The 16,019-nt window shown below is 44.5% G+C and overlaps 1 protein-coding gene across 6 annotated transcripts in view; it reads right to left on the reverse strand.

The window, feature by feature from the left end:
* The window catches only part of LOC139564013 (semaphorin-6D-like), a 151,345-nt gene that overhangs the window by 15,724 nt on the left and 119,602 nt on the right, over window positions 1-16,019 (reverse strand). For all 6 annotated transcript variants that reach the window (XM_071383145.1, XM_071383148.1, XM_071383147.1 and 3 more), the window contains 9 exons: window positions 15,826-15,914; window positions 13,704-13,921; window positions 13,258-13,389; window positions 12,908-13,063; window positions 11,881-12,054; window positions 11,437-11,574; window positions 9,286-9,363; window positions 6,525-6,583; window positions 6,090-6,140 (listed from right to left, as the gene is read on the reverse strand). In XM_071383145.1, the coding sequence (XP_071239246.1) occupies window positions 6,090-6,140; window positions 6,525-6,583; window positions 9,286-9,363; window positions 11,437-11,574; window positions 11,881-12,054; window positions 12,908-13,063; window positions 13,258-13,389; window positions 13,704-13,921; window positions 15,826-15,914 (1,095 nt within the window). The remainder of the gene's footprint in view (window positions 1-6,089; window positions 6,141-6,524; window positions 6,584-9,285; window positions 9,364-11,436; window positions 11,575-11,880; window positions 12,055-12,907; window positions 13,064-13,257; window positions 13,390-13,703; window positions 13,922-15,825; window positions 15,915-16,019) is intronic.

Raw genomic sequence — 16,019 nt, forward strand, 5'->3', positions numbered from 1 at the left:
ATTTCCATTGTATAACCACGGTTTTGTATGGCTAAATATGCACCTTTTCGAACAAACTGTATATGTATGTTGTAAAATGATGTTACAGGAGTGTCATCGGAAGAATTCTGAGAAGGTTAGTGAAAAAATTAATATATTTTGGCGGTGATTACGTTATAGCGCTCTTTGGCTGGAATCGATGCTCTGGTAACGTTTGCACATGTGGTATGCTAACTTATCGATTTATTGTGTTTTCGCTGAAAAACGCTTAGAAAATCTGAAATATGGTCTGAAATCACAAGAACTGGGTCTTTCCATTGCTATGCTTTGTCTATTTTTATGAAATGTTTTATGATGAGTAAATTGGTCATACACGTTGCTCTATCTAGTAATTCTAGTCGATTTGTGATGGTCGGTGCAATTGTAAACTGTGATTTCTACCTGAAATATGCACTTTTTTCTAACAAAAACTATCCTATACCATGAATATGTTATCAGACTGTCATCTGATGGTTTTTTTTATAGGTTATTGGCTATCAATATCTTAGTTGAGCCGAATTGGTGATAGCACCTGAAGGAGTAAGAAACTGATGGAGTTAGAATAGTGGTGTATTTTGCTAACGTGTTTAGCTAATAGATTTACATATTTTGTCTTCCCTGTAAAACATTTTAAAAATCTGAAATGGTGGCTTTATTCACAAGATCTGTATCTTTCATCTGGTGTCTTGGACTTGTGATTTAATGATATTTAGATGCTACTATCTACTTGTGAAGCTATGCTAGCTATGCTAATCAGTGTGTGGGGGGGGTGGGGGGTGATCCCGGACCCGGGGTAGAGGCTCGTGAAAGGTTAATAGATAAAACATTTAGGCATTGCAGCAATTACGAGTCATTGGAGAAAAACACTCAGGGGCAATATGGTCATGATTTGGCTGCAGTGCCGGCCTTAAGATTTCCAAACCTGCTACCTGCTACCAATCTCTTGCACCTGGCACTGTAGCACATTCTACACAGCAAAACCCTGTTGTTGTGTACGCTACCAGCTGGTGCATGAATGACTCTTCCAGCACATACAAACTTTGATATACAGTTACCTTTCACGGACGATTTTCTTTACTAAGTAGTTGACAGATTAGGTGAAATAGATACCAGTAGCTGAGGTAATGGTAGGTAATGATTTACAGCAACTTTCGGTTCTCTGCTTCACTAAACTGTTTTACAGGTAGTGACCGTCTAACCTACATATGGAATGGTCTATGGAAAATGTGACAATGTTTACGGAAAATGTGACAATGTTTACGGAAAATGTGACAATGGCAACATATCCAATTAGGATCTATACTGGTACTGTGGGGTTATGTGGTGTCTGAGTCTGTGGATCAAATACGGGTCTGTACTGTGAGAGACCTGGCAGAAGAAAGCACTGTCATCATCACAACAACCATCATGAGTGTCTTCCTAATTCTCTGACAGTGGATGTCCTTGAGGCCTTGTGTGCAGCACGCCGCTATTGACGTGGACGTTTCGCTAATACGCCGGCCATAATGTTAGCATACTGGAGGGTGCCAGCCCAGATTGAAAGCGAAAGGCCCGCTCTCGATGCCAGTTGATAGTTTTCACTCTGAATAAGGTGCCCTGTCAGAGCACCATCTGCGCCAGGCAAATTAAAACGGCACACCGGGGAGTTCAGCCTTGGCATGCCAGACAACAGCTCCAGGCCTGCATTATTACTTCAATTTATCAACATTGTGTGTGTGCCTGTGCATTGTTTTCTCCTTTACAGAAGGAAAAGGAGAAAAGCACAATATGCAATGGGGAATGGTTTGATTGTCCACTCTGCTGGGTGTTTGTCTCTCGCTGCTTTCTCTATGGGATGGGATTGTTCCATTCCGTGGAATAGTAAGAAAGAGGACTTAGAAACCAATGCACACCAGCGAGAATGGCATTGTTCAACATTATGGGGTGTTCTATTGTGGGGAAACCTTGATCTTCAGTTTGGACTCAAAGGTTTTTGTCATTCTGCAAGTCTGAGTCTGAAGTATGACAGTGTGTGAAGTACTTCAAACAGAGTACAGAGGCATGGATGGAGTAATCGCCTGGCGGAATTAGCCAGTGGGGTTGCTCATCTAGTCCCACTGCCCACTGAGCGGCACTACTTCCTCCAGCAGAGAGGATACGGAGAACAAAGGCATTGTGGGAATGTGGAGGTCTGAGGCTAAGCTGCAGTGCAGACAGTATTGCATCTGTTCTGAAGTAGATGGAAAAGCTGGACTGGACACTGGATGGATGGTATTGTTGAGATATAATGGCCAGCAACTCTCACTAAGATGGTCTCAATGCTGTGTTTATCACTTCTAGGGATAAGCAGCCACCATCAGTACCCATGGATAATTTGTAAGGTGACAAAGGGATATACAGTTGAAGTCGGAAGTTTACATACACTTAGTTTGGAGTAATTCAAACTCATTTTTCAACCACTCCACACATTTCTTGTTATCAAACTATAGTTTTGGCAAGTCAGTTAGGACATCTACTTTGTTCATGACAAGTAATTTTTCCAACAATTGTTTACAGACAGATTATTTCACTTATAATTCACAGTATCACAATTCCAGTGGGTCAGAAGTTTACATACACTAAGTTGACTGTGCCTTTAAACAGCGTGTAAAATTTCAAGGCCTACCTTCAAACTCAGTACCTCTTTGCTTGACATCTTGGGAAAATCTATAGAAATCAGCCAAGACCTCAGAAAATTGTTGACCTCTACAAATCTGGTTGATCCTTGGGAGCAATTTCCAAACGCCTGACGGTACCACGTTCATCTGTACAAACAATAGTACGCAAGTATAAACACCATGGGACCACGCAGCCGTCATACCGCTCAGGAAGAAGACGCCTTCTGATGAACATACTTTTGTGCGAAAAGTGAAAATCATTCCCAGAACAACAGCAAAGAACCTTGTGAAGATGCTGGAGGAAACTGGTACAAAAGTATCTATATCCACAGTAAAATGAGTCCTATATCGACATAACCTGAAAGGCCGCTCAGCAAGGAAGAAGCCACTGCTCCAAAACCGCCATAAAAAAGCAAGACTACGGTTTGCAACTGCACATGGGAACAAAGATCATACTTTGTGGAGAAATGTCCTCTGGTCTGATGAAACAACAATAGAACTGCTTGGCCATAATGACCATCGTTATGTTTGGAGGAAAAGGGGGAGGCTTGCAAGCTGAAGAACACCATCCCAACCGTGAAGCACGGGGGTGACAGCATCATGTTGTGGGGGTGCTTTGCTGCAGGAGGGACTGGTGCACTTCACAAAATAGATGGCATCATGAGGTAGGAAAATTATGTGAATATATTGAAGCAACATCTCAAGACATCAGTCAGGAAGTTAAAGCTTGGTCGCAAATGGGTCTTCCAGATGGACATTGACCCCAAGCATACTTCCATGTGGCAAAATGACTTAAGGACCCCAAAGTCAAGGTATTGGAGTGGCCATCACAAAGCCCTGACCTCAATCCCATAGAAAAGTTGTGGGCAGAACTGAAAAAGCGTGCGCGAGCAAGGAGGCCTACAAACCTGACTCCGTTACACCAGCTCTGTCAGGAGGAATGGGCCAAAATTCACCCAACTTATTGTGGGAAGCTTGTGGAAGGCTACCAGAAACATTTGACCCAAGTTAAACAATTTAAAGGCAATGCTACCAAATACTAATTGAGTGTATGTAAACTTCTGACCCACTGGGAATGTGATGAAAGAAAGAAAAGCTGAAATAAATCACTCTACTATTATTCTGACATTTCATATTCTTAAAATAAAGTGGTGATCCTAACTGACCTATGACAGGGAATTTTTACCAGGATTAAATGTCAGGAATTGTGAAACTGAGTTTAAATGTATTTGGCTAAGGTGTATGTAAACTTCCGACTTCAACTGTATATATATTTTTTAACCAGCAACTACTTTTGGGGAAAACTGTGGATTCCCATTGAATTAGACTGATAAGTAAGTTTGAGAGGAGTGAGCCTGAATGAGTTCGCCAATTGTATCACTACCTACCTGACTAGTTAACTAATTAGCCGGCTAACTCAGCTAACCGAAAACCATTGAGCTACATCAATAAAAGCAGTAAACAATTCTGCTCTCTGACAGAAAACAATCAAGTCATGGCCCATGAATGTCATTATCATAATTTGAAGATAATTCTACAGTAATTGTTTATTAATGCTACGTTGGTTTCTCAAATGACTGCCTCGCCTGGTTCACCAACTACTTCTCAGATAGAGTTCAGTGTGTCAAATCGGAGGGCCTGTTGTACCGGCCTCTGGCAGTCTCTATGGGGGTGCCACAGGGTTCAATTCTTGGGCCGACTCTCTTCTCTGTATACATCAATGATGTCGCTCTTGCTGCTGGTGAGTCTCTGATCCACCTCTACGCAGACGACACCATTCTGTATACTTCTGGCCCTTCTTTCGACACTGTGTTAACAACCCTCCAGACGAGCTTCAATGCCATACAACTCTCCTTCCGTGGCCTCCAACTGCTCTTAAATACAAGTAAAACTAAATGCATGCTCTTCAACCGATCGCTGCCCGCACCTGCCCGCCCGTCCAGCATCACTACTCTGGACGGTTCTGACTTAGAATATGTGGACAACTACAAATACCTAGGTGTCTGGTTAGACTGTAAACTCTCCTTCCAGACTCACATCAAACCTCTCCAATCCAAAGTTAAATCTAGAATTGGCTTCCTATTTCGCAACAAAGCATCCTTCAATCATGCTGCCAAACATACCCTCATAAAACTGACCATCCTACCGATCCTCGACTTCGGCGATGTCATTTACAAAATAGCCTCCAATACTCTACTCAATAAATTGGATGCAGTCTATCACAGTGTCGTGTTGTTACCAAAGCACCATATACTACCCACCACTGCGACCTGTACGCTCTCGTTGGCTGGCCCTCGCTTCATACTCGTCGCCAAACCCAATGGCTCCAGGTCATCTACAAGACCCTGCTCGGTAAAGTCCCCCCTTATCTCAGCTCGCTGGTCACCATAGCAGCACCCACCTCTAGCACGCGCTCCAGCAGGTATATCTCTCTGGTCACCCCCAAAGCCAATTCCTCCTTCGGCCGCCTCTCCTTCCAGTTCTCTGCTGCCAATGACTGGAACGAACTACAAAAATCTCAAACTGGAAACACTTATCTCCCTCACTAGCTTTAAGCACCAGCTGTCAGAGCAGCTCACAGATTACTGCACCTGTACATTGCCCATCTATAATTTAGCCCAAACAACTACCGCTTCCCCTACTGTATTTATTTATTTATTTTGCTCCTTTGCACCCCATTATTTATATTTCTACTTTGCACATTCTTCCACTGCAAATCTACCATTCCAGTGTTTTACTTGCTATATTGTATTTACCTCGCCACCATGGCCTTTTTTTTGCCTTTACCTCCCTTATCTCACCTCATTTGCTCACATTGTATATAGACTTATTTTTCTACTGTATTATTGACTGTATGTTTGATTTACTCCATGTGTAACTCTGTGTTGTTGTATGTGTCGAACTGCTTTGCTTTATCTTGGCCAGGTCGCAATTGTAAATGAGAACTTGTTCTCAACTTGCCTACCTGGTTAAATAAAGGTGAAATAAATCAAATAAAGAAAAAATAATACATCTCAGCTGAGAGCGCTAGCAATGTGCTTTAGCGCCTGCTGCCAGCCACTGAGCTCTGTAGCCACCCTGCTCTATGGGCAGGCAGTGGGGAGTAATGGAGCGTTACAGGGATGATGATTCTCCTTGATAAAGGGAAGTAGGCAGCTTGGCCACTGGCGCTGCTAGCCTGTTAAACAACCATGCTGGTGCTGCTGCCAGGACTAGCTTTGGACAACAGCTACAATGTTAAAGATAGCTGTTTGTGTGAGAGAGGTGGTGTTCTCTGCAACAAATGTTCCTGAACTACTCATGTTGCATAACAAGTTCAAAAAATGGGGAATAGAGATGTTGCTTACCAGGCGTTGCTAGCATTAGCCTGTTTGCTAACAACCTCAGGCAGTTCGACAAGCTTTAAAAATAGAGGATAAAGAAATGTCAACTGACCATATGCTGAATCAGCAAGAGTGCTTTGCTTGCGTGTGGTCGCCAGGACGTCTAGAGAAGAAAAGGGAAGCAACAGACATATTGACAGAACAGTACATTGTGTAAGTCTGAGTAGTGGTTAAATACTCAAACTGTTTTTAGTTAAATGTATAATTGACTGCTTGTTTAACGTGACCATCTGCAGGGGAAAATTGAGAGCAAAATTCCCACTGGGGTACTCTCTTCAGCTAGGAGATGACAGGCTACTTATACTTGTATTGAGTTGCTGATTAATTTCATTGTAATATCATTCCCCAAGTATGGTAATCACTTTTTCTGTATCATTTTGGACAATTAAACGCACTTGATAAGCTCCGCTTGTTATGAAAGAGCTTTTATGATGGCTCTGTGCCAGTAGTGGAGAGCCATTAAGAACAGATGATTGGTCCACCTTACCGTGGCAGCTGTCTGGGTAGTGAGGGTAGCCGTTCTCCACATCCTGCTCAAATCCGCCCCTGAGGAAAAACAAAAAACAGAAGAGGACAAAACGGCCTGTCAGCGTGTATGTGTCATTCCTCTTTCACCATTTAAACACAACCTCCGCTTTCATTAATTGGGTACATTGTCAAGCTTTCCAAAATGGTTCTGTTGATGACAAAGACTTAAATAAATTGTGCTGCAAAAGAAAACCATTTAATTGGTTTAGTCTCTGCAAGGTCAGGCTGACTGTTTTGTTAATTCACCTGAGTCCAAATTCAAATGGATGTGTCGAGGTGCTATCATCTAGCTAGAATGTTGTTTCACCACCAGCTGCACCCATGATGATTCTCTAGTTCTCCACTTTTTCTCTTATATAGCAAAATAAACACTGCATTCTTGTAAGACATTTAGTACCTCTAGTATTTATTTACATTTGGTTGTGCTCCAGTGCATTGGACACTTTCTTGGACATCCTTCTTCTATGAATCAAAGGCTTGTACACATTCAGAAATCATGCATTCCCCCTGGTGAGTAATGTGATTGCGTTGATGCACAGTGGAGTGAGTGGCCCCTTAGTCAAGCAGAACATAACATCAATGGCACTGAATCTTCTACAACGCAGTATCGACTGAACAGGCAATCAAAGAAAATAACAGATATAAATACTCATGAACATTCACACATATGCAAACACACACACAGACTTTCCAGGTGCGGCCAAAAACAAATTACATCTAAATGAAAAGCAGGCCTAGATGAGTGAATACAGACCCAGTGAGCAAATCAAGAGTGAAAAAATAAAACGTGGAATTCAGAGGGGAGAAATAATAAACTCAGAGAAATAATAACTTCACTTATCTTTCTATGCTCAGCAGTTGGCCCACTGACAGCCGATAGCATTAGTTGTATTACCACAGCAGAGTGGGTTTGCTTGTGAGTGAATAGGTCGGCCTGGGGGGATTTTGCGTGATTGTGTGTCCGTGTGTGTGGACCACAACTAGTAACCAGTATTACCATATGCCTCCATTCCCTTTCTGTCTGTTCTATTAATGTATTTCTTTCTTCTGGGAGTGTGAGAGAAAGAGCCATGGAGAGAGACCTAGACTGGCCTCTTTGGCACGCCATGTCCCCAGGCGTTGACAGTGATGGGAGAGAGACAGGAAACCATGGAAACGGTTCACCTCTGGCTCAACCCCCCCCCCCCCAAAAAGCATCCGACAGAATTTATGCCACCTCTGGAGCGAGAGAGTAAGGGAGGAGAGAGAAGGGGGGGTGTCCCCCGTTGCTCTCCGGTCCAGCCCCATTACAGCCTTTATGAGCTGTTGCATCTGTTCTGGAGGCATGGCCATGCTCGGGTTCTGACTATTTCACACCATATCAACTCTTTCTCGCTCTCTCTGACGTGGACAGAGCAGGCACAGCGTAATAGCTCTACTGACTGCATGTATAATATTTGCCAATCTCTTCGGTTCCACTCCATTGGCTTGCTGCATGGCACTGTCCCGCTGGTTAAAAACGTGATAAATCAAGCCTCAGTCCAATTCTGATTACCTGCCCAGCACGTACACACCGCCGCACACACACATACACACTTTTGGAATCTTCCATTAACCTCTGGCTGTGAAGCTATGGCAAATAAAACCCATGGGTGGCCAATCACAGGATATGCAATAAGTCAATCCCCAGCAGAATAATCAATTTGAAGCAGTCCATATGACTATTAGGATAGTGGCAGCTGCCTTTACTGTGATGCCTGTCCACCCATCCACACTAAGTTTACAGCCCATGTTTGCAGAGGTGAATACCAACAGCAGGTGATTTAATGCCACACTGAAAATCCGAGAAACAGTGACAGCCCAGTTCCTGAGTGTCAGGAGGCAACATAGGAGATGAAATAGTGTATTCTACTGCATCTCCTCCTCTACCTCTCTCCTTCCCTCCCTCACTCCCTCTGTTCGGAAGACAGTGAGGTACACACAACATGATTGAAATCCACCCAGCTGAGCATTACTTTCGATTCCATGCTACAGTGCAGAAAGAGAAAGACAGTGGGTCAGGAGGGAGACTCAGACAGAGGAATTGATTGGCTTTTTGTTTGCACACACACACCCTGCTTGGTGCTGACGCTGAGCCAGTCGATAGCTCTAAGTGTCAAATGGCTTCCTTCCAGTTCATCAGAATGGATCAGTAAATTACATTGAGGTCATTTTGATCGATGCCTTTCAGTCCCACCCCAGAGTGACGCATGACCCCTCCAAGCGGGTATCTGGGGTTTCATTTCCGAGTGATTGCAGACGTGATGTATGTCCACCACTTAGAAATAAACAAGATGGATGCTCGTCCTATATGTGAAATGGAGCCGACAGACCAATGTTTTTACTGTAATTTAGAGGCCGTATTCATCACGTTGACAATCTGGGCAAGTCAAACCAGATTAGGTATTGATTATTGAAAGCATACAAGGAAGTGGTATGCAGAGTACTATGAGGCTACTGCTACTTCATTCATTTACTGTATGTTTCATGCAAGATCATATGGCCATTTGATGTTGATAAATTGTCAGCAAAATGTTATTTTTCTGATCGAAGACTCAACAGTAATATTTGACACATAGTACTCAACAAAACCAGGACCAAAGAGTAGGGGCTAGGGATGGGTTTGGTACTTGGCCTCTAAACCTAATCTCTTATGATTGTCTGCGTGGTGGGGTGGTGCTTATGCAGCGTCTGTGACGTACCTGAATCCGGGCACCACCATAGCACAGCTCCCCGTCCTCTGCCACACGCAGTAAGGGTCCCTCGAGGACAGACAGCTCCTGCGAGACAGACAGACAGTCAGATTTCGGTGTGTGAACACTATCAAAAAGTAATAGAGACCAAATACATATTTTAATGAAGACTCTTTGGTGAGGCATGACCTGAAGTGATATGTGATACCTATTCACCTATCAACACCCCCATATTCTGGAGTGTCTCATTAACATCACAGGCCACAGTCACACCAGACGAAGTAAAACAGATCAGGCCAGGGTGTCATTTTACCTCAGAAAAAACCTGCCATTTCATTTTTTCAACTGCCGGGTGAACCTAGCTTGTAACTCTCCTATCTAGGAGCTCAGAAAGAGGCAGAGATGAATATGAGAGATGGTCAATGTAGTGTGACTGGCTGTCAGTCTGTGAGGCTGCAGACAGCAGTGTTTGGTGAAAGCCCCCTGGGTGTCTGGTAGCCAGAGGCAGTCTTGGACAGGGACTCAGTGACACAGCCCAACTAACAGGCCAGTATGTAGAAGAGATGTAGGGAGCCAGAGAGGAGGACTGAGAGTTAGGTCAGTCATGCTCAACATGGTTTACAATTCAGAGGGCCGTGTAGAGTGGGAGGGTGGAGGGGTCCCCACCAGACCAGCATTGACAACATGTCAGAGTTAAAGGTAATGACCCCTATCTGTAGGGGAGACTTGAAGCATTCCTGCTGGCTCCTTTTCTCTGTGCCTGTCAGGACACGATGAAGACACAGGTGTTCCTCTCACCTATGGACCACTAGAGCTGTGTATATATTTATAGCTCTGTATGGAACCACTCATTAGAAACTGTCTGTCTGGAAGAAAGGTCCACCATGTCTCTCCTCTCTCTGTGGTGTAAATACATGATGTCTCCTCCCTACCTGTGGCTTGTCCTGTTTTGCTGATTTTCTGTTCTTTACTGAGAATATCACCCCTGGTCTGTGGGGTTACAGCTGACCTATTCTAGGGGTTCTCATTAATCCAGCACTGTGATGAAAACAGATGCAAATGTGACAAATTTTTAAAAACTTTTGTGCTTAAATAACTAAAAAGGGGGGAAATAAAAATGTTATGAACATTGTGTGGGTCAGAGGGTTGAGAATGTCACAACTTTTGATATCTCTCTTTGCCATCTTTTTCACTAACTCTCTTTTCTCTATATATTTCATTCAATGTGTTTCTGCTGTCTGAACCATATCCATTTCTGAAACCTAATAGAAACAGCAGCTGCAGCGAGAGCGAGAGATAGAAAAATGGTTTTGCTTTGTGCAAGATAGAGGCTACAGTAAGGTGGAGAGACAGACCAAACCAGCCAAACCTAATTTGGAGGCAGACAGATGGAGAGTGTGGAGAGGAGGATATGGGCCTGAAACCTGACCCCTGCAAAGCATCATGGGGCTTAAGGGGCCCCTAATCCCTGGTTGATGTGCGCTGGGCTGTTTCAGCGGGATCCAGCGATGGAGGGGCTTTAAGCCCTCTAAAGTGAGCAGGTCCTATCCTTCTCCTCGTCGCGTTGAAACCCTGGCCGTGGGTTGGCCTGCCGCCAATCAGCTGGTTCCAATTTGTGCGTCCCTCAACAGGGATGCTGTTGAGCACTTCTCTAAGGCTCACAATGAGGGTTTAGCATGCTATGGGGGATACACACCCCTGTTCAAATTTAATACAAATGTTTTTCTTGGGAGGTTGGGTAGAGGCGGTGGGGAACATTCCTCCACAACCCCAAAATAGGACACAAGATTGTGGAGTACAATAGCTCGGACAAAAACAACCCTGACAAAAGAAATCACAGCAGTTGCTCTGACTGCAAGGAAGCCCTTTTCACTTCACTCATAACAACGTCAGCTTCTAAACTCTTGGTGATTCAAATTTTGAATATAGTCTGTTGCATACAGCATATTTACAATTTGGCATAAACGATACCACCCTGCTGCTGATTGATTGTAAGTCACACATGTGTAACTTCACATCACCATAGTAGCACCGGGGGAAGGAAGCCTCTATAGCAGCAAACACATGAACAATGGAATTCCACTGCATTATATTAACATACACTTGGCAACTGTTAACAGCGCAATACTAGCTCTATATAATAGACTGGGTATCACTCACTCCTTGCAGGAGCCGTAGTCGTTGCAGCGGCTCAGAGGTACTCGGATCACACAGCTGGAGAAGGCCACAAACAGGGTGTGATGTTCCCTGTCCAGCTCCAATCCCAGAACCCGTCTGTCCTCTCCGCGGACGTTACATCTAGGAAAGGGGAAACAACAAACACGACTCATTATTTCCTAAATTTATGCTGATGGATGGTGACAACAGCAGCATCCTGGGAGACTATGCAAATGAGAGAGGAGTTCAAAAGCTTTTCAGGATATGTACTAACAGCCCCACAACACATATCTCCGTCTTATTACAGTGGAGTCGTCTTGAAAGCATCACATACATCTGTTTGTTGCTGAACCAATAAAAGTGAATGTTATGAGAGGAGTGCACTGTATTATAAAACAAATAGTTTGTATCATATATCTGAAAGAGAATGGAGAAAGGGAGGCTGACTTGGTGGGGTTGTAGACATCGATGTCCTCCAGTAGCTGTGTGCTGAAGGAGGCGTTGAGATGGGTGCTGGCCAGGATCTTTAGTACCCTGCCGTCCTCGCTCCCCAGGAACAGCACCGTGTGGTTCTTATAGGGCCCAGCAGACGTATCCACTGCTAGCTGGGTCAACTTGAACCTGGGTGGACACAACAACAGGGTTGTGGTTCGGGGTTAACATGATGATACCTCCGAAGAGACTAAGCATTTGCAATTAAAGATGTGAATTATTGTCAGAGTGTGTCCATGCACTGCAACGTGACCCCACTGTGTAAGATTATGCAGGACACTATTGTAAGTAAAACCATTGTACAGCTGCTCTCAACTTTCCTTCAGTCCCACACAAGTTGACGACATGTTTACTCAGAACATCACACTGACTAGCACTACGCTAGCTAAATGACTCAACAAAGTGATGCATTCATCGTTGAAGTTCCATTGTTCAACTCGTCTCGGGAGAGTTCTGAAGCAGATGTGACGTTTGGAGGCAGATGTGAGACAGACAGCGTGCCCTCCCTCCGCTGTGTGAAGACGCCTGGTTGTCTGTCAGACTGGCTCGGCTTCACCACGTAAGTCACGGCAGGGGATCGAGCTAGGGGGCTGTCTGACAGCCCTCTGACACCCACTCTACATTCAGCACCGCTACATGGCTGGGCTTCTAATGAGCCACTGGAGCTATTTCCTGTGTTAGTCTGGTAGACCACATCCGGATGTTGTCTTTAGTTGATGCGCTTTTCAGCTTTTCACAGACCCCCTTCTGGCTGGATCTATAATTTGGGGAGGCCCTATCCTGCTTGTGTCGATCTTTGATGTGGTGTTTTGGAAAACCCCATCCTGACTGCGTCTAACTTTTATATTTAAAGGGCTTTTCATGTTGATACAAGGGACCAACTGTTATCTATTTCACCAAGGAGATCGATTAAATAGTTTTATACCCATCAATTTTCCCTTTTATCTTTTCATCCCTCCATCCACCCTGCTGCTGTAGCTACCTGCTGGTTGTGCGTGTGAAGTAGGGCCGGTGGTTGACGGAGGGAACCGCCTCGTCCATCAGGGGGTGGTTCTTGATGAAGGTCAGGGTGTCGTCGGGGAAGGTCGTGGACGACTTGTAGGCAGCAGCAGAGCCGTCACCGGCACAGCAGCCTGGTCTGTGAGACAGAGAGGAGGAGAAGAAGCTAGTCAGTGGAGTTTCAAAGTCACTGGGCTAGATTTACTAAGAACTCACGCTGAGGGAATATGATATTGTAGATGCAAACATTTGTTGACAGTGTTTACACTGGAATAAAGTAAATATGTCTGGACTGAGGCTGTCAAAGTTCCCACTCATATGTGTTGGTCTTACCTGGGTTTGGGTACCTGCTCCTCAGGCACGGGCGTCCAGGTTGACTCACTGTTCCTCTGCTCCTTGAACTTCCCATTGAAGGCCTTCTCAATGTCATCCATGTAGAATGCACATACTGCCGAGCCTGTGATACTGATGAGGAAAACAACAGAGACATCTGTCATTGGAAAGGCCCATATTAACCCAGGTTATAATGGATTGTATAGCTATAAAGCATTCAAGACTGCTGCCCAGGGTTGTAAAGGACCTTAAACAACAATCTTATAAAATAGGCTTTTAAAAATATATAATATCAAGGGTTATGATATTGCAAATGTGAACATGATCTTTTTTTCTTTATATTTTTTAGAAGAAGAGGTACAGTAAAACCTCATACTCATTGTATGAGTATGTACTGTATATCTGTATGGCCGTCTGTAATGTTGCCGCTTGGTACTGTGACTGACCTGTTGGCCTGTGTAGTGAAGACCCCCAGCACGGCTGGTCTGTGATTGATCTGCAGCACGTTGGTCAGCGACTGCAGAACGTCAAAGTAGAAGAAGGAATCGCCCGGCACCGAGCAGTTGAGCCGCGCTTTAAGGAACGACGTCCAGTAACGCTCTAGAACCCTGGGAGAACCTCCGTTGTCGTTCTTACATACACGAGCCACTCTGGAGAACACAACCTGAGGGGGAAAGAGAGAATGGAGAAAGGTTCGATTTTATAGGATTTTCCAATCCTGAATGTTCATTCAGTAACAGAACACAGTGACATGACATTACACTGTTTCACATGACATTACATTGCAGCCTATTCAATACAACATTATTGTTCATATGTTACAGTGAACAACAGAAGTTCTGTCTTCTTAACCCCCCCAGACAGCGGACGTTCTCCCAGGGTTCTACAGCGTTACTGGACGTCGTTCCTCAAAATAAAATTGATTGGACATGATTTGGAAAGGCAAACACCTGTCTATATAAGGTCCACAGTTGACAGTGGATGATGTCAGAGCAAAAACCAAGCCATGAGGTCGAAGGAATTGTCCGTAGAGCTCCGAGACAGGATTGTGTCTAGGCACAGATCTGGGGACGGGTACCAAAACCTTTCTGTAGTATTGAAGGTCAAGAAGACAGTGAGCAATCGGAGAGAAGGGCCTTGGTCAGGGAGGTGACCAAGAACCCGATGGTCACTCTGACAGAGCTCCAGAGTTCCTCTGTAGAAATCTCTGTAGCACTCCATCAATCAGGCCTTTCTGGTAGAGTGGCCAGGCGGAAGCCACTCCTTAGTAAAAGGCACATGACAGCCCACTTGGAGTTTTCTAAAGGGCACCTAAAGGACTCTCAGACCAGGAGAAACAAGATTCTCTGGTCGGATGAAACCAAGATTGAACTCCTTGGTCTGAATGCCAAGCGTCTGGAGGAAACCAGGCACCGCTCATCACCTGGCCAATACCATCCCTACGGTGAACCATGGTGGAGGCAGCATCATGCTGTGGAGATGTTTTTCAGCGGCAGGGACTGGGAGACTAGTCAGGATCGAGTGAAAAATGAACGGAGCAAAGTACATCTCTGCAGAGACCTGAAAATAGCTGTGCAGCGATGCTCCCCATCCAACCTGACAAAGCTTGAGAGGATCTGCAGAGAAGAATGGGAGAAACTCCCCAAATACAGGTGTGCCAAGCTTGTAGCGTCATACCCAAGAAGAGTCAAGGCTATAATCACTGCTAAAAGGTGCTTCAACAAAGTACTGAGTAAAGGGTCTGAATATTTATGCAAATAAGGTATTTCATTTTTATTGTATTTTTTATACATTATCAAAAATATAAAAAAAAACTGTATTTGCTTCGTCATTATGGCGTATTGTGTGTAGATTACTGATTACTTTTTACTGGTACAGGGTGATTTTCAGATGAGTCTTGAGGCTTGTCGGCGTCCTGGAGCAAAACAACGGACATGTACGTATTTGTGAGTAACTCACCTTTCCACAGAGCGGTCATATTAGTGTGTAAACGAAACTGTTCGGACGTTACAGACAGAAGTTGGCAGGTCGGCTGTACCGACATCAGACGAGTCCCAAGACGCTTGTGGGGGCCGTACAGCAAAACAGAGAACACTATTGTGTTCGTGAGAGTCTCATCTTTCCATAATAGTTTGTCGAATGCTACAGATGTTTTTGTGAGAAGATTGATTGGTCTGACAAACACCACTCTAGCACTGCCAACTTTCCCTGCAGATGTGAAAGTGCGACATCAGCGGATGCGGTGGATTGAGACGCATCCAATGCAAAAAAACATATCTCTAGCTTAAACTGACTGATTTTGAAGGGGATTTTTTATTATTATGCTAATTAGATTTTCATGGGGTCGCGGAAATCGAATCTATGGGGTAAAGGGTCTTGCTCAAGGGCCCAACGGTAGGGGAATGTCTTGAGGATGAGAACCCAGCAGCCCTCTATTTGCCAGATCAATTGTACCCTTTTTCCCAGCGCCCGTCCCGGGAATCGAACCGGCCACCTTTCGTCTACAGGTCATTAGCCGCTGGGCTACCTACCACCCCCTTCTGTAGTATTGAACTACAACTCTCTTACCTTGCCAAGTGTGGTGTACTCCACAGCAATCTCACTGAAGAAGAAGTACACGTAGTTCCCGTACTCAATGGCATGGAGGAAATGAGGCTCTGAGGAGACAAAAGGGAGAAATATGAAACAGTAACACTGACTGTACTACTTGGTAGTCACAACAGTTAAGCATTAGGCAGTCAGTGTTTTGGTAGGAAGCATCA

This window comes from Salvelinus alpinus, chromosome 35 (genome assembly GCF_045679555.1).
Source record: "Salvelinus alpinus chromosome 35, SLU_Salpinus.1, whole genome shotgun sequence".
Taxonomy (NCBI): domain Eukaryota; kingdom Metazoa; phylum Chordata; class Actinopteri; order Salmoniformes; family Salmonidae; genus Salvelinus; species Salvelinus alpinus.